Source organism: Carcharodon carcharias, chromosome 2, assembly GCF_017639515.1.
Source record: "Carcharodon carcharias isolate sCarCar2 chromosome 2, sCarCar2.pri, whole genome shotgun sequence".
Taxonomy (NCBI): Eukaryota; Metazoa; Chordata; class Chondrichthyes; order Lamniformes; family Lamnidae; genus Carcharodon; species Carcharodon carcharias.
In genome coordinates this window covers 66069237-66085815 of record NC_054468.1, presented here as the reverse complement: position 1 = coordinate 66085815, position 16579 = coordinate 66069237, and the positions used below count along the sequence as shown (strand labels likewise).

The 16579-nt window shown below is 43.6% G+C and overlaps 1 protein-coding gene across 1 annotated transcript in view; it reads right to left on the bottom strand.

Annotated features, from left to right (window-relative positions):
* The window catches only part of dock10 (dedicator of cytokinesis 10), a 377754-nt gene extending 361526 nt beyond the window's left edge, over window positions 1–16228 (bottom strand). Inside the window, exon 1 of the mRNA XM_041212097.1 lies at window positions 16090–16228. Within this exon, the coding sequence (XP_041068031.1) occupies window positions 16090–16197 (108 nt within the window). The 5' untranslated portion in view covers window positions 16198–16228. The remainder of the gene's footprint in view (window positions 1–16089) is intronic.
* Between the last annotated feature and the right edge of the window lie 351 nt (window positions 16229–16579).

Sequence of the window (16579 nt, the reverse complement as noted above, 5' to 3'; positions counted from 1 at the left end):
GTGCAGTTTTGATCTTCTTATTTAGGGGAGGATGTAAATGCACTGGAGGCAGTTCAGAGGAGGTTTACTAGATTGATACCTGGAATGAGAGGGTTGTCTTATGATGAAAGGTTAGAAGAGTGAGAGGTGACTTGATCGAAGTATATAAGATTCTGAATGGTCTTGACAAGATGGACGTGGAAAGGATGCTCCCTCTTGTGGGTGAGTCCAGAGCTAGGGGGCACGGTTTTAAAATTAGGGAATGCCCTTTTAAGACAGAGATGAGGAGAAATTTTTTCTCTCAGGGGGTTGTGCGGTTTTGGAAGTCTCTGCCTCAGAAGGCGGTGGAAGTGGCATCATTGAATATTTTTAAAGCAGAGGTAGATAGATTCTTGTTAAGCAAGGGAATGAAAGGTTATCAGGGGTAGATGGGAATGTGGAATTCGAAATACAAATAGATCAGGCATGATCTTATTGAATGGAAGAGCAGGCTCAAGGGATCGAATGGCCTTCTTCTGCTCCTATTTTGTATTTTTGTATGATTCCAACCAGTGGAGAGCATTCTCCTGATTCCCATTGACTCCAGTTTTGCTAGGACTCCTTGATGCCACACTCGGCCAAATGCGGCCTTGATGTCAAGGGCAGTCACTCTCACCTCACCTCTGGAGTTCAGCTTTTCTGCCCAGATTTGAACCAAGGCTGTAATGAGGTCAGGAGCTGAGTGGCTCTGGCGAAACCCAAACTGAGAGTCAGTGAGCAGGTTATTGCTGAGCAAGTGCCGCTTGATAGCACTGTTGATGGCCCCTTCCATCACTTTACTACAATCGAAAATAGACTGATGGGGTGGTAATTGGCTAGATTGGATTTGTCCTGCTTTTTATGTACAGGACAGAATTGGGCAATTTTCCATATTGCCAGCTAAATGCCAGAGTTGTAGCTGTACTGGAACAGCTTGGATAGGGGCACAGCAAGTTCTGGGGCAAAAAAGTCTTCAGTACTACTGCCGGAATATTGTTAGGGCCCATAGCCTTTGCAGTATTGAATTCCGACAGTCACTTCTTGATATCACATGGAGTGAATCGAATTGGCTGAAGACTGGCATCTGTGATGCTGCGAACCTCCAGAGGAGGCCGAGGTGGATCATCCCACTTGACATTTCTGGCTGAAGATTGTTGCAAATGTTCAGCATTATTTTTTTATTCATTCATGGGATGTGGGCTTCACTGGCTGGGCCAACATTTATGCCCATCCCTAGTTGCCCTTGAGAAGGTGATGGTGAGCTGCCTTCTTGAGTCTATGTGATCTGGGTACACCCACCGTGCTGTTAGGAAGGGAGTTTCAGGATTTTGACCCAACGACAGTGAAGGAACAGCGATATATTTCCAAGTCACATGGTAAGTGACTTGGAGGGGAACTTCTCGGTGGTGGTGCTCCCATCTATCTGCTGCCTTTGTCTTTCTAGATGGTAGTGGTCATGGGTTTGGAAGGTGCTGTCGAAGGAGCCTTCGTGAATTCCTGCAATGCATCTTGTAGATGGTACAAACTGCTGCTACTGTGCGTCGGTGGTGGAGGGAGTGAATGTTTGTGGATGTGATGCCAATGAAGTGGGCTGCTTTGTCGTGGATAGTGTCAAGCTTCTTGAGTGTTGTGGGAGCTGCACTCATCCAGGCAAGTAGGGAGTATTCCAACACACTTCTGACTTGAGCCGTGTAGATGGTGGACAGGCTTTGGGGAGTCAGGAGGTGGGTTACTCGTTGCACAGTTCCTAGCTTCTGAACTGCTCTTGTAGCCATGGTGTTTCTATGGCTAGTCCAGTTCAGTTTCTGACCAATGGTAACCCCTAAGATGTTGATAGTGGGGGAATTCAGTGATGGTAATGCCATTGAATATCAAGGGGCAATGACTGGATTCAAAGGGCAATGATTGGATTCTCTCTTGTTGGAGATGGTCATTGCCTGACACCTGTGTGATGCGAATTTTACTTGACATTTGTCAGCCCAAGCCTAGATATTGTCCAGGTCTTGTTGCATTTGGACATGGACTGCTTCAGTATCTGAGGAGTCGCAAATGGTGCTGAACATTGTGCAATCATCAGTGAACATCCCCACTTCTGACCTTATATTGGAAGGAAGGACATTGATGAAGCAGCTGAAGATGTTGGGCCAAAGACACTACCCTGCAATGATGCCCTGGGGCTGCGATGACTGACCTCCCACAGCCACAACCATCTTCCTTTGTACTAGGCATGACTCCAACCAGCGGAGAGCTTTCCCTCTGATTCTCATTGACTCCAGTTTTGCTACAGCTCATTGATGCCACACTTGGTCAAATGCTGCCTTGATATCAAGAACAGTCACTCTCACTTCACCTCGGGTGTTCAGCTCTTTAGTTCATGTTTGAACCAAGGCTGTCATGAGGTCAGGAGCTGAGTGGCCCCGGCAGAACCCAACTGGGCATCAGTGAGCAGGTTATTGCTAAGCAAGTGCCATTTGATAGCATTGTTGATTACCCCTTCCGTTACTTTTCTGATGATCAAGAGTAGACTGATGGGGCAGTAATTGGCCAGGTTGGATTTGTCCTGTTTTTTGTGTACAGGACATACCTGGGCAATTTTCCACATAGCCGGGTAGAGGCCAGTGTTGTAGCTGTATTGGAAGAACTTGGCTAGGGGCATGACAAGTTCTGGAACACAAGTCTTCAGTACTATTACCGGAATGTTGTCAGGGTCCATAGCCTTTGCAGTATCCAGTGACTTCAGCCACTTCTTGATATCATGTGGAGTGAATTGAATTGGCTGAAGACTGGCCTCTGTAATGCTAGGGACCTTCAGCACGTCTGGCTGAAGCTTGTAGCAAATGCTTCAGCCTTATCTTTTGCACTTACGTGCTGGGCTCCTCCATCATAGAGGATAGGGATGTTTGTGGAGCCTCCTCCTCAACTCAAAAGAGTTGTTTAATTGTCCACCACCAATTGTGACTCAATGTGGCAGGACTGCAGAGCTTAGAACTGATCCATTGGTTGTGGGATCACTTAGCCCTGCCTATCACTTGCTGCTTATGCTGTTTGGCATGCAAGTAGTCCCGTGTTATAGCTTCACCAGGTTGACACCTCATTTTTAGGTATGCCTGGTGCTGCTCCTGGCATGCCCTCCTGCACTCTTCATTGAGCCAGGGTTGATTCCCTGACTTGGCAGTAATGGTAAGAGCGAGGGATATATCGGGCCTTCAGGTTATAGATTGTGATTGAGTACAATACTGCTGCTGCTAATGGCCTACAGTGCTTCACGGTTTCCCAGTCTTGAGTTGCTAGATGTTCGAAATCTATCCCATTTAGCATGGTGGTTGCACCAAACAATACAATGAAGAGTATCCTCAATGTGAAGATGAAAGTGCTGTATAAATAAAATTTATTTGCCCTCTATAATTCCGAACTGAGATAGATCGATTTTTTGTGAGGAAAATTATTAAGGGTTACAGAACTAGGAGGAGTTAAGATACAGATCAGCTATGATCTAACTAAAGGGTGAAAAACAGGTTCAAGTTGGAACAGGAGTAGGCCATCAAGCCTATGGCCTGAATTATATCACCTTTCTTTAGAAATTTGGCAATTTGATATCAAGGGTAGTAGCTTGTGACTTTTGCCTGAAAATATTTTTTTATTTTGCTTCCCAAAAGTTAGCTTTAGCAGTTTTAAAGTCAGAGAGAACAGCTCAACGTTACTTTACTGATGTTATGCTAATTTAAGAACTTTTGAGTTTCATTCTGCAAAATTCATGAATACATAGAAATTGTAAATCAGGTGTACAAATATAGTGCTCCAGATATATTTTTATTTATTTTATCTAGTTCATCATTGCTCCTTCAACAAAGTCCCGAAGATTTATACTGTAAGTACATCAGTGTAAGCTATCTAATAGAGATCAACAGGTAGGAAAAAAGATATAAGCCACTTCCTGTCAGTTAGACGTGCAGCATGCATGCATTATCACTGCATTAATTGGACGGGTGTTGTGTATATGTTCTGAATTTTAATGAATATCCAACAGGAATCTGTTTAATCTTGTACGTTCTGTTTTTACAATCCAGAACATCACTTTTTTGTGACAAGCTTCATTTTCTTACCAATTTCTTCCTCCTCCTTTTCTCCTTCATTCTTTGCAAGAATATAATTTCACGACTACCAGTCGCCATGCAGTATTGCAGCAATGTGCGATATTTGATAGCATGAGTCAGCAAAATATTTAACCACAGGGTGCATGAAAGCCAAGTGCAATCTGTTCTCACCAGCAGTCCTCACTGAAGGTACTGAATGGCAATCTTGAGAAGGAACCTACAGAACTTTGAAACAAACATGCAAGATAGCAAGACTGAAGTAACCTGCCAAGCTGAGCTGTCCAACAGTTCCCTTCCAATTCCACGTAATTTCGCTCAAACTGTTATAAATACAGAGAATGTTAGCATTGTGGTTATGTTACTGGATAAGTAATCTAGAGAACACAACATCAAATCCCATCGACTGAATTTGAGAATTTCCATTCGGATTTAATACATACCTAGAAATAAAAAGCAAGATAACAGCGAAAGTAACCATAACACTTACATGAGTGTCCAAATTGAACTGATTCAAAGATAACCTTTAGGAAAGGAGATAGGCTATTTAATCTGCCAGACTTGACTTCAAGCCCACATCAACATGACTGACTCTGAATTGCACTTTGTGGTGGTCAAGAAAGGCACAAAGTTGTTTCAAACTGTTAACAGTGGAAAAAGGCACACCATTAGCTATAGATGGAAAATTAATGTCAATCTTGGCATTGATGTCCACATGACAAGAATGAATTAAAATAAAAACTAGACCACTTGAAACGCCTTTAGAAAATCTTATATAGGAACAGGAGTAGACCATTTAGCTCCTTAAATCTGTTCTATCATTCAATGAGATCATGGCTGAACTGTAACCAAACTCCATAATACCTGTTTTTACCCCATACTTTTGATTAACAAATATCTATCAATTACAGATTTAAAATTTACAATTGATCTAATATCAATTGGCATTTGTGGAAGATAGTTCCCAATTTCTCTCACCCTTTGCATGAAAAAGTGTTTCCTAACTTCACTCTGGAAAGGTGAATCTAATTTTTAGATTTAGCCCTTAGCCCTAGACTCCAAAACCAGCAGAAATAGTTTCTCTCTATCCACCCTATCTAGTCCCCTTAATAACTTTTTGATAATATTAGCTCTTAAAACTTCTAAATTCTGGGGGACCCAATCCTAGTCTATGTAGTCCCTCTTCATTATTTAACCACTGGAGTCCAGATATCATTCCAAGAAATCAGGTGTGTCCAACCCGCAGGCCAGAACAATGTTGAAAGTGCTGGTAAGAGGCTCAGTGCCTTTGAAGATTCCTTCAGGGACCTGCTCCTCCAATCACAGTCTGTTGTTTTTCCTCCAGTTGCTGCTGATAGGCTCATTATTGTTCCACAAGAGAGACCGCTCATTTACTTAGCTGAAGGTTTCTTCTATGAAAAACTGGGACAATTTCTTGATGTGCAGGTGCTTCTGCAGAGATACACTCTGCGTCATTGTCTATATCCTGCTCTAAGTTTCTTTATTGCATGACCATTTCCACCTCCAAACCCTTAGCGCTATGCCACTTTGAATTGCTAAGCGGTACGTGGACAATGGCGACCTTGGTAACTCTGGTGGAATACTACAACATGTGCCTTGATAGATCATGGGATAACTTTAAAATTTCAAGAGTACGCTCTATTAAGGATTCTGGTAACTGGATAGACTTCATGACTAATGGCTGGCACAAGCATGTCATTCGTAAGGACTGAAGAGAAAATTTGGCTCTCCAAGGAGACCTATTTGTAGTTTTCCATATAAAGCTAGAAGGGGCATTAAAAGGCAGCCATTGGGAAGGGATATCTTCTAATTGCATTATGATTCTTTTAAACTGACAATTCTTTTCCACAGTATACATAAGAACTGATGTCCAAGCCCATATCATGTGATAGAATGACCAAACGAGCAAAACAACTTGCAAGCAATAAGTTTGCTGGTCTTTCATGCTGATGTTAATTGGATGAGCTCAGTTCAGTGTGGAAAAACACATAAATCTTTATCTGCCCTATTTGAATGCTTAACAAAGCTCTTGCACATATTGTCTAAGACAGAGAGCACTTCAGAAGACAACCAGGTCAAAACATGTTTGCACAAAGTGTGTAGGAAGCCAATGAGATCCTTAAGCTGTGATATTCTTCCCTGGACCTCAGAATTATGGAATCCTTTCATTTAAGTTTTCTCCTTTTACTGAAATATCCGAATCCTTACATAACTTTTCATCGAGTAAAAGAAAAGAAAATATTTATGGGATGTGGGCTGGCAAGGCAAGCATTTATTGAATGCAACTGGGTGTCTTGCTAGGCCTTTTCAGAGGGCAGTTAAGAGTCAACAAGATTGCTAAAGCTCTAAAGTCACATATAGGACAGCAAATTTCCTCTCCTAAAGTGAATCAGATGGGTCACCATTGCTGAAACTACCTTTAAATTCCAGATTTATTTAATTAACTGAACTTAAATTCCCTACTATAGTGGTGGTGGAATTTGAACTTACGTCTCTGTGGATCACTGATGTGAACCTCTGCATTAGTCGACCAGTAATATAACCACTATGCTCCTGTACCCCATCTCATGCAATCCATACTACAGCAGAGATATATTTACAAGTGTCTTCCATTCCATTCATTTCTCCCTCTTACACTGTCTTCAAAAATTCCAGTGCAACTTATCAATGCCATTAAGTAGAATGCACCTAACACCAATCTTCTCCTGGAACTGTTCCTTCAATTGCACACATTCAAGCCAAAGCAATCACGCTAACTATGAAGAATGTAAATATCTTAACACCCAGTGGGCTGTCTGCTGACCCCTGGATATAACTGGAGATTAACATAATTGCAATCACTCACTTTCTACCTGCAGAGGATGATCCTTTACAAAGGAGGAAACAAATGCACATAGGGTGATCTTTCATGTATAAACACAGAGGAATAAGTCATGTCAATTCTATGAAGAAATAGTCTGGTGGGCGAAGGGGAATATGGTGGGGTGGGGGGGGGTCCCTAAAAATGAACGAATGAGCAGAATTGACATCAGCATAGAGTTTGCCTCAAAACTTTCATCTGCCCTTTTTCTCATACTATTCTTGCATTCATTTGTTGGCAATAAATCAGATTTATCTGCCCATTGTATTCTGCCCTATAGGAGGTTCTATCTCAAGTTTTACATAGCTGCTGACCATGGAAGAGTAAATGAGATGGTTTCCTCTTGCTGTCCTCTCAGTTTTTATCTTCAGGAGTATCTTCTTTAGTTGGGCTATAGCCAAGACTAAACAGTCCCATCTACACTAAATGATGGGGGGGTGGTAGAACACCAGCACCCATTGGATGCAAGTAACCTCGCTGAATGCCAATCCAGAATTCAAAGCTGTTTGTCTGTTCTCCACTCATCAGGGATGCCTGGAGTGGGAGCCAAATCCAACCCTTCTGACCAGAGGCAGGAATTCAACTACTGAGACAGTGGTCAACTCCATCTGGATGCCAAGTATTTACAAACCACACTTTAGTCTCTACTTGTTGGGCAACAAAGCACACACTGAAGCATTTCATCATGGCAAACTCTCTAATGAAAGCTATGTGTAAAGGCTTGACCTTTATTGCACCTCCCTTTCTTCTTGCTCTCTTAAGTATGCCAAAGGAACTAAACCAGGCCCAAGTAACCCAAGGCACTTTACAATGAATACCATCATTCACTCTACTCCTCTCTAGCATCAATCATGTAACATCTGTTATGACCGATGCAGTTGGTAAAGCAGAGTTATTTGAAAATCCCAGGGGGAAAATTTAAACAACTGTCATGACCCATAATTTTAAGCGATATGTTTGAGATGTGACTCTAAATTCAGGAATCAGACCACCAGTTCTCGAGGCTTTACATTAAACTAAATGAAATATTTTATTAATTTTATACAGGTTAAAATATATATATATATATATATATATATACAAATTCCCAAACAAATCCCCATTATGGCAACAGCAACCCATAAACTTAACCAAACACCAGGCAAAGCATTTTCACCACATGAATTCAAAATGAGGTTCTTTTACTTGGTTCCTGTGGAGCCAGTTGGAGGTTTGCAGCTGCCTTTTGATCTCACATTGCCTCTGCTCTGCACTCCTGAAAACTACTGAAGTTATACCTACCAGCCCCCTTGAATGTTAATTCACATTTTATCAACAATCTCTGAACTAAACCTGTCTAACAATAAAACCCCTTTCAAAGTACCAAATTTATTAGTAATATAAACATATTGCTTAGTAGCTGCTAGAAAGTCATCCCTTTTCACCCCACTTCTTGAATGCTCTATTCAAAAAATGCAAATGCATGCTATCTCTCTTATATATCAAAACTAGTACCCATCAAAGCACCCAGATTAGCTGACTTTAATCCAATTAAGACACATGTGCAAACTAAACCTCTATTTTAAAAGAAAAATATTTTCCAAAATATTATATACATTAATAGTTTCATGACACATCTACCAAGGATGATTTAAGAAAAATCATTGAAGTGAGTCCACTGAGTGAGACACAAAGCAATGAATATACACAATGAATATACAAATGAGCTTGAGCAGAAACACTTTTCAAAACGATCTCCGATTGGTGCAAAATAGACTCCTGGCCGTTGTCTTCAGAGTCCATTATTTCACCATTAGGAAGGGTTAGCCTGAGGATCTGGAACTTACATATCTTGCATTTGAATGAGGAATGTTTTCTAATGAAGTATATGGATATGGGCAATAACGTTGCAGACAGGACTTCACAGATAGGAAGGAGTTCACCAGCTGATTCTATGATGCTTTTGCAACATTGCAGTACACAATGGAGCATGTGGCAAATCCTAGAATATCTGGAGCCACTTTCACATAGTAAAGGTTACAAGGCCAGTCAGTTATTATTCTATGACTGTTATGAGTGCTGCCCATAGAAGCCAACAGTTCCAGAGTCAATCAGGCTATCTTTTTCACCAGACTACCTTTGACAATTTGATTTGTGCAGTCTGCATGAAGATTTATGTCCCCCATAATTAAGACATTGCCTTTGTTCCAAATTCCAATTATTTCTTGCTTTGTGTTCTGTCCAATAGTATAACCTCTGGTCAGGGCCTATAAACTACTCCTTTGTTATTCCTAATCACCACCCAGATTGATTTTACTTCCTGATCTTTTGAGCTAAGATCCTTTCTGACTACTATCTTTATGCAATCCTCTATTATCAATTAATGGTAATGACAAGACAGGCAGGGCATGAACCAGAGGTACAGACGTAATGAATAGTGATGTGATATCATTGCTCAATCCAACAGTTTATCTAGCTACCACCACTGTTAAAAGCTACATGTCACAAAAAGCATAGGGTCTGGTCACACATACAGTTTCAGCAATGACAAAACTTGCAGGTGATTCATCTCTGGAACTGACAGCCAGAAGACAAGAGCCACCTCAATTTGAGATGGGTATGGACAGACAGCAGTCACTCAGTCACTTTACACACACCTGCTTCTTAGGTGATATTAGACTAGGCATTAAATTAGAGAAAGTCTGAAAGAAGGAAATATGGAACACTTGCATGCGTGGCATGGTTTGGCAAACATCTGGTTGCACAAGTTTTGTGGCAGATTATTACAGCAAAGTGTTTTGAAACACATTTCCTATGGTGGTAGTAATACAAGATTTATAAGTTTTCTGAACTATTTAAGACACTGTGCATGTAATCCATTTTGTGGAGGTGTTTTTAAGCAGGACAGTTAATTAAGTGGAACATTGCACATTTAAAGGAAAATCTTCCATATGTTCCTCAGAGCTAGCATCAGATTTTAGAGTCACAGAAGTCTACAGCACAAAAAAGGCCCTTCGGCCCATCAAGTCAAACAAGTACCTAACTATTCTAATCCCATTTTCCAGCACGAGGCCCATAGCCTTGTATGCCATGGCATTGCAAGTGCACATCCAAATACTTCTTAAATGTTATGAGGGTTTCTGCCTCCGCCACCTTTCAGGCAGTGAGTTCCAGATTCCCGCCACTCTCTGGGTGAAAAAATTCTTCCTCACATCCCTCTAAATCTTCTGCCCCTTACCTTAAATCTATGCCCCCTGGCTATTGATACGTCCAAGGGGAAAAGTTCCTTCCTGTCTACCCTATCTATGCCCCTCATAATTTTAAACACCTTAATCATGTCTCCCCTCAATCTCCTCTGCTCCAGGGAAAATAACCCCAGTCTATCTAATCTCTCCTCTTAACTAAAACTCTCCAGTCCAGGCATCATCCTGGTAAATCTCCTCTGCACTCTCTCGAGTGCAATCACATCCTTCCTATAATGCAGATTCCAGAAATGCATGCAATACTCTAGCCGTGGCCTAACCAGCGTTTTATACCGTTCCAGCATAACCTCCCTGCTCTTATATGCTATGCCTCGGTTAATAAAAGCAAGTATCCCATATGCCTTCTTAACCACCATATGTACCTGTCCCGCTACCTTAAGGGACCGGTGGACCTGCACACCAAGATCCCTCTGATCCTCGGTACTTCCCAGGATCCTACCATTTATCGTGTATTCCCGTGCCTTGTTTGTCCTGCCCAAGTGCATCACCTCACACTTAGCCAGATTAAATTCCATTTGCCACTGATCAGCCCATCTGACCAGCCCATCTATATCCTCCTTTAATCTGAGGCTATCCTGCTCACTATTTACCGGCTCACCAATTTTCGTGTCATCCGCGAACTTACTGATCAACCCTCCTACATTCAAGTCTAAATCATTTAAATATACCACAAACAGCAAGGTACCCAACACTGATCCCTGTGGAACCTCACTGGACACAGGCATCCAGTCTCAAAAACACCCCTTGACCATCACCCTCTGCTTACTGCCATTCGACCAATTCTAGATCCAACTTGCCAAATTGCCTTGGATCCCATGGGCTCTTACCTTCATTATCAGTCTCCCATGCGGGACCTTACCAAAAGCCTTGCTGAAGTCCAAGTAGACTACGTCAAATGCATTTCCCTCATCTATACACCTGGTTTCCTCTTCAGAAAATTCAATCAAACTGGTCAGACATAAGCCCCTTAACAGAACCATACTAACTGTCCTTGATTAATCTCTGCCTCTCCAAGTGCAGATTAATTTTTGTCTCTCAGAATTGGTTCCAAAACTTTCCCCAGCACTGAGGTTAGACTGACAGGCCTGTAGTTCCCTGGTTTATCCCCTCCTCCCTTCTTGAATAACGGTACCACATTGTCCTCCAGTCCTCTGGCACCTCTCCTGTAGCCAGAGAGGTGTTGAAAATTATTGCCAGTGCCTCTGCTTTCTCATCCCTTGCCTCACTCAACAGCCTGGGATACATCTTGCCTGCAGCCTCATCTACTTCCTCCTGCTCTTCACTATAATGTCTCTTTACAGAGTGAAATCATGCTGCTCTTGCAGAATTCTTTGCTGGCCTGTATAGCAGATAGCCTCTAAATCTGTTAGAGCACCTAAAGGGCTGCTTCAGCAAGTAAATTATATTGGTAGATCCATGCACTCCACAAAAGAGTGTTCAGCAAACGTACTGGGATATTGCTCCACAGGATTGCCTGAATTTCCTAAAAGACTTGATGAAAATTCTAGTGAGCCACCTAAAGCAAAGGCATTGTGACAATTATCTGGGGAGTGAGCAATGACTTTCATAATCCAGTAGTTTGCATTATCTAGTACTAATTCATTTCAGAAGTGGCAGTCTGCAATAGAGCATATGGGTACAATCAGTTACCCTCTTGAGAAGCCCTGCTATTTGCTAGAATTGCAGAAACTGTTCATGCTGCTGTTGGTTATTGGATAAAGATAATATATTATAATATGAACATCACTTGCAGTGCACAATTATGAGCGATAGTGTTAGTGGTATGTTGGATTGGTCCAGAAGTATAACTGATGAGAGGTGTCCTGATCTTCACAGCCACTGGCAGTACTGTGCCTGAAGATAACTTTAGCTGACTGGCTAAATAAGCTATGGGGACAGGAATATATGCTTCAAATAAATGCCCCTTCTAATTTGGACTGAGGTTTCCTGCAGCCATCGAATTCCTAACCAGAAATGGATATGATACCAGCAAGGGATGAACAAATCCCAGTCAACAAGTCACCCATGCAAGATTGAAAAACTGCAGCTACTCAAAAGACTTCAATGTATTCACCTGAAAGATAATCGTAATGTGCAATCTATTGTAATCTATCGTTTTTTGTACTTTGACCTGAGAAAGCAAGTATTTTGTACTAAGTAACACATTTTTTAACATTGTTTGCGAAAATTTAGCAGTAGCATTGTGCCTTATACAATTATTTCCTCCCCCAAAACCCCTCCCATCCTCCATATCCACCTGTCCCCTCCATCCCCATCCCCCAACCCCTCTCATCCATCCCATTAGCCTCCCCGCTTCCCTCCCAGCCCCTGTCCTTCTACCCCTACGCCCATTCCCATCCATCCCCCTCCCCTTGCACCCTCACCCAAACCACTACCCACACCCCTTTCCCCATCTCTCTCCCCCTCCCCCCATATCCCTCCCCATCCTCTCTCCCCACAACCCCCATGCCTCCAACCAGCATATCCCTCCCCATCCACCCTCAACCCCATAACCATACCCCATTCTCCCTCACCCCCCCATCCTCCCATACCCCTCCTCATCATCCCTCACCCCCATACCCCTCCGCATCCTCCCTCATGCCCCATCCCCATACAAACCTCCCTCATGCACCTCCCCATCCTCCATCAACACCATACCCCACCCCATCATCCCTAAACCCCCATACACCTCCCCATCCTCCCTCAGCCCACCCATACTCCTCCCCCATCCATCCTCACCCCTCCCCATCTTCCCATCGCCCCCATCTCGCCCTCATCCTCCCCACCCTCCATCTTTCTCTCATCCTCTCAACCCAATCTAACCCTCATTCTTCTGATCCCCCCATCCTTCCAATCCCCCCTCATCCTCCCCATTCCCCGTCTCATCCTCCGCATCGTCCTCCCCAAACCCCGTCATCCTGCCCAATGTCCTCTCATCCTGACCATCCCCCATCTCCTTCTCATCTTCCACACCTCTCCATCTCTCCCTCATCATCCCCACCCATCCCTCACCCCCCGACCCCCCCATCCTCCCTAACCCCCGCTCATCCTCCCCATCCCCCCTCATCCTCCCCATCCAACCATCATCCTCCCAACCAACCCTCATCCCCATCCCCCATCTCCCCCTCATCTGCCCAATGGCCGCCTCATCCATCCCATCTCCCCCTCATCTTCCCCACCCCTCCCGATTCTCCCACACCCCATTAACAAGCATACCCAATGCCCCCTCAACCTCCCCATCTCCGCTCATCCTCCCCACCCCCCATCCTCCCTACTCCCCCCATCCTCCCCACCCCCCATCCTCCCTACTCCCCCCATCCTCCCCACCACCACCTCATCCTCCCCTTCACCCCCATCCTGCCCATAGCCCCCTCATGCTCCCCATCCAACCCTCAACCTCATCCTCCCATCTACCCCTCATCTCCCATCTCCCTCTCATCCTCCCAATCACCCCCTCATTCACCCCATCCCCCGCTCATCCTCCCCATTCACCCCACGCCCCCACATCCTGCCTATCCCTCCTCATCCAACCCATCCCCACCGCTGCCTGACCATCCTCCCCTCATCCTCACTTTCCCATCTCCCCCTCATCCTATCCCTCAGTCTCCCCATCTCCACCTCATCCTCCCCATCCCATCATCTCCCACATCCTCCCCATGACCCCCACATCCTCCCCATCCACCCCTCATCCTCCCCAACTGCCCTCATCATCCCCCCCATCCTCCCCAACTGCCCTCATCATCCCCCTCATCCTCCCCAACCAGCCTCAGCTTCCCTCATCTTCCCCATTCCCCCATCTCTCCCTCATCCTCCCTATCCCCCCTCATCTTCCCCATCCTCTGCTCATTCTCCCCATCCCCCATTCATCCTCCCCAACCCTTGCTCATCCTCCCCTTCCCCACATCTTCCCCTCATCCCTCGATCTCTCCTTCATCCCCCATCCTCCCCCTCTCCCCCTCATCTCCCCCTCATCCTCCTCATCCCCATTCACCCTCCCCATCTCCACCCCTCATACTCCCCTCATCCTCCCCATCCTCCCCTTCACCCCCTCTCCCCATCCCTTTATCCTTCCCTCTTCCACCACCATCCCCCCTCTCTCTCATAACAACCGCACCTCTCCCCCCACCATCCCCAACTCTCCCCCCCCACAATCCCTACCTCTCCCACCACCCCACCACCACCACCATCCTCACCTCTTCTTTCCCCACCCCACCTATTCCCTGTTTCTTTATTGCTCATTGGTTTAACACCTACACAACTTTTGGCTCAGATGACATGTTGAATGACACAGACTGCAGTCACAGACAACAGTAAGAAGAGGAGATATCTCACACAATTCAACCGTGGCCTTACTGGCTGCTGAGAGAACAAAAAATCATGCAGAAATTATACAATGATAACAATGGACAAATCACAATGTTTCCCTTTGAAGTCTCTTGTCATCAAAGGAATAAGTGATAGGCACTGATTTTAGATGGGAGGAGTGTGAATCTTGACTGCTTTAATTTTTCAGTCTGCTTTTCCTTTCCAATATTATTTGGTGATGTAACTGAAGACAGAATTACAAGGGTAATTTCACCAACACTTGAAGGATTGCCAATATCATTTTAGTGGACTGACTCTATGGATCCAACTCAGTTAACATTTTATTTGCTGCTATATATTTATGTATAGTCTATAGACTAAAAAAAAGAGCAGCTTTCCAATAAATTCCTACATTATTAAAGTGGTTTAAAAGAATGATTACTGTAGATAAATACATCTCTAACCTTCCTATCTCAGCTAAAGTAAGTGAAGAGGGCACTCAACAGAGCTCAGACCTCTGCCACACCATGCTGGCTCAATGTTATTTCAGTTATGCAGCTCTTCCTTGAGGCTTTACCCTGATCCGTGACTACAAAGCTGAAAAAGTAAATCTTCTTATGAAGAGCTTTCATCTCACTAAAGAGGCTTCAGGCCAATCCACATCCAACAACCTGCGCTGAAAACGCTGCTCACATTTTGAAAGCTGTGACAATAGACAATCCACAACATTATAAAACAATCAAGAGCATTCTAAATAAAACAGCCCACAGTATTCCCACAACACCAAGCCTCAATGTTAATGGATCATTTAAAAAAAATTCCAGGGTCCAAATCCGGATCCATATCTTCACCAAAAACTAATCAGTTCTTCCTTGAACCATACGCTATCTGTGTACCAAGTTTGGTCAAATCTGTCCATTAGTTTTTGAGATATGTTCACAGACAAACAGACAAACAAAACAAAAAGCAGGAGCTAAAACATTAAATGGGCACATGTAATGAAGCATAATTGTACTTGTGAACATTTTTAAATGAATTAAGTTGATTGCAATTCTTTTCTTCTCGATTTACTGTTCTTCACCTGTAAACTCCAAATGGTCTGGAGTCACTAACCCCCTCCCTCCAAAATACCAAACGCAGACCTACAAACAGTTTCCGTGAAACGAAGTTAAACTTATTTGAAAAGCAGACAATCCGTTTTGGACCTTGTTATAGTTCAATTGCTATTCATAACCGACGATGGAAAGCACTTGCCAGTCATTTAAGTGATAGCAATGAGTAATCGTAAACATTTAGAAAATCGTAGGAAATAATGCCCGAACGCAGCGGCGGAAGGGCACTGTTTAACAGAGTGCACAATAAGTACCCTTAAATAAATTTTAAATGAAAGTTAACGTTTATAAGAAATGATCTCTCTGGTTCAGTGCTTCGCTTTCATTTTTAAAAGCAGCCCTTTCAGCAAAATGTTACTTGAAGACCCCACGAAGATGCTGTGAATCGTCTTCTGACTACACATTGTCCCATTCACGCATCTTCGCACACGAACAGCACCAAAAGGAAATATTTCACTCACCACAAGCAGAGATCGTCTTTTCAGAGCCACCGAGGCGCTCTGTCGGATTTCTGCAGTCGTCCCAGGTTTGAAGAGACCTCTGGTGAAGCGACGAGTTGACTCTCCCATTGTCGTTTCCAGTTCAGAATGGTCCCTTTCTGACAGATTGAAACCATGCGAAGTATGGGTGTCACACAGTGCAGAACTGGCTTTTTTTCAGTTCTCGTCAACCAGGAAACGGAACTCAGCCACAAGTGACAACAAGGGCATTTGCTCTTTTCTATAAACGTCAATCATTTTATTTTTATTAAGTAAACACCACTTCGCCCAGCTGTTCCTGGGCAATGAAATGAATAACCCCCTGATACACATGGTGCATGACTGTTTAATTTTCCACCGACTTTCTTTCTGTACAACTACTCTCGGGCAAATATTTGAAGAAACTATTTCTGAAACCTATTACAATGTGGAGTTTTGCTTTTTTTACAGTTAGCACCACCATAAAACAAAA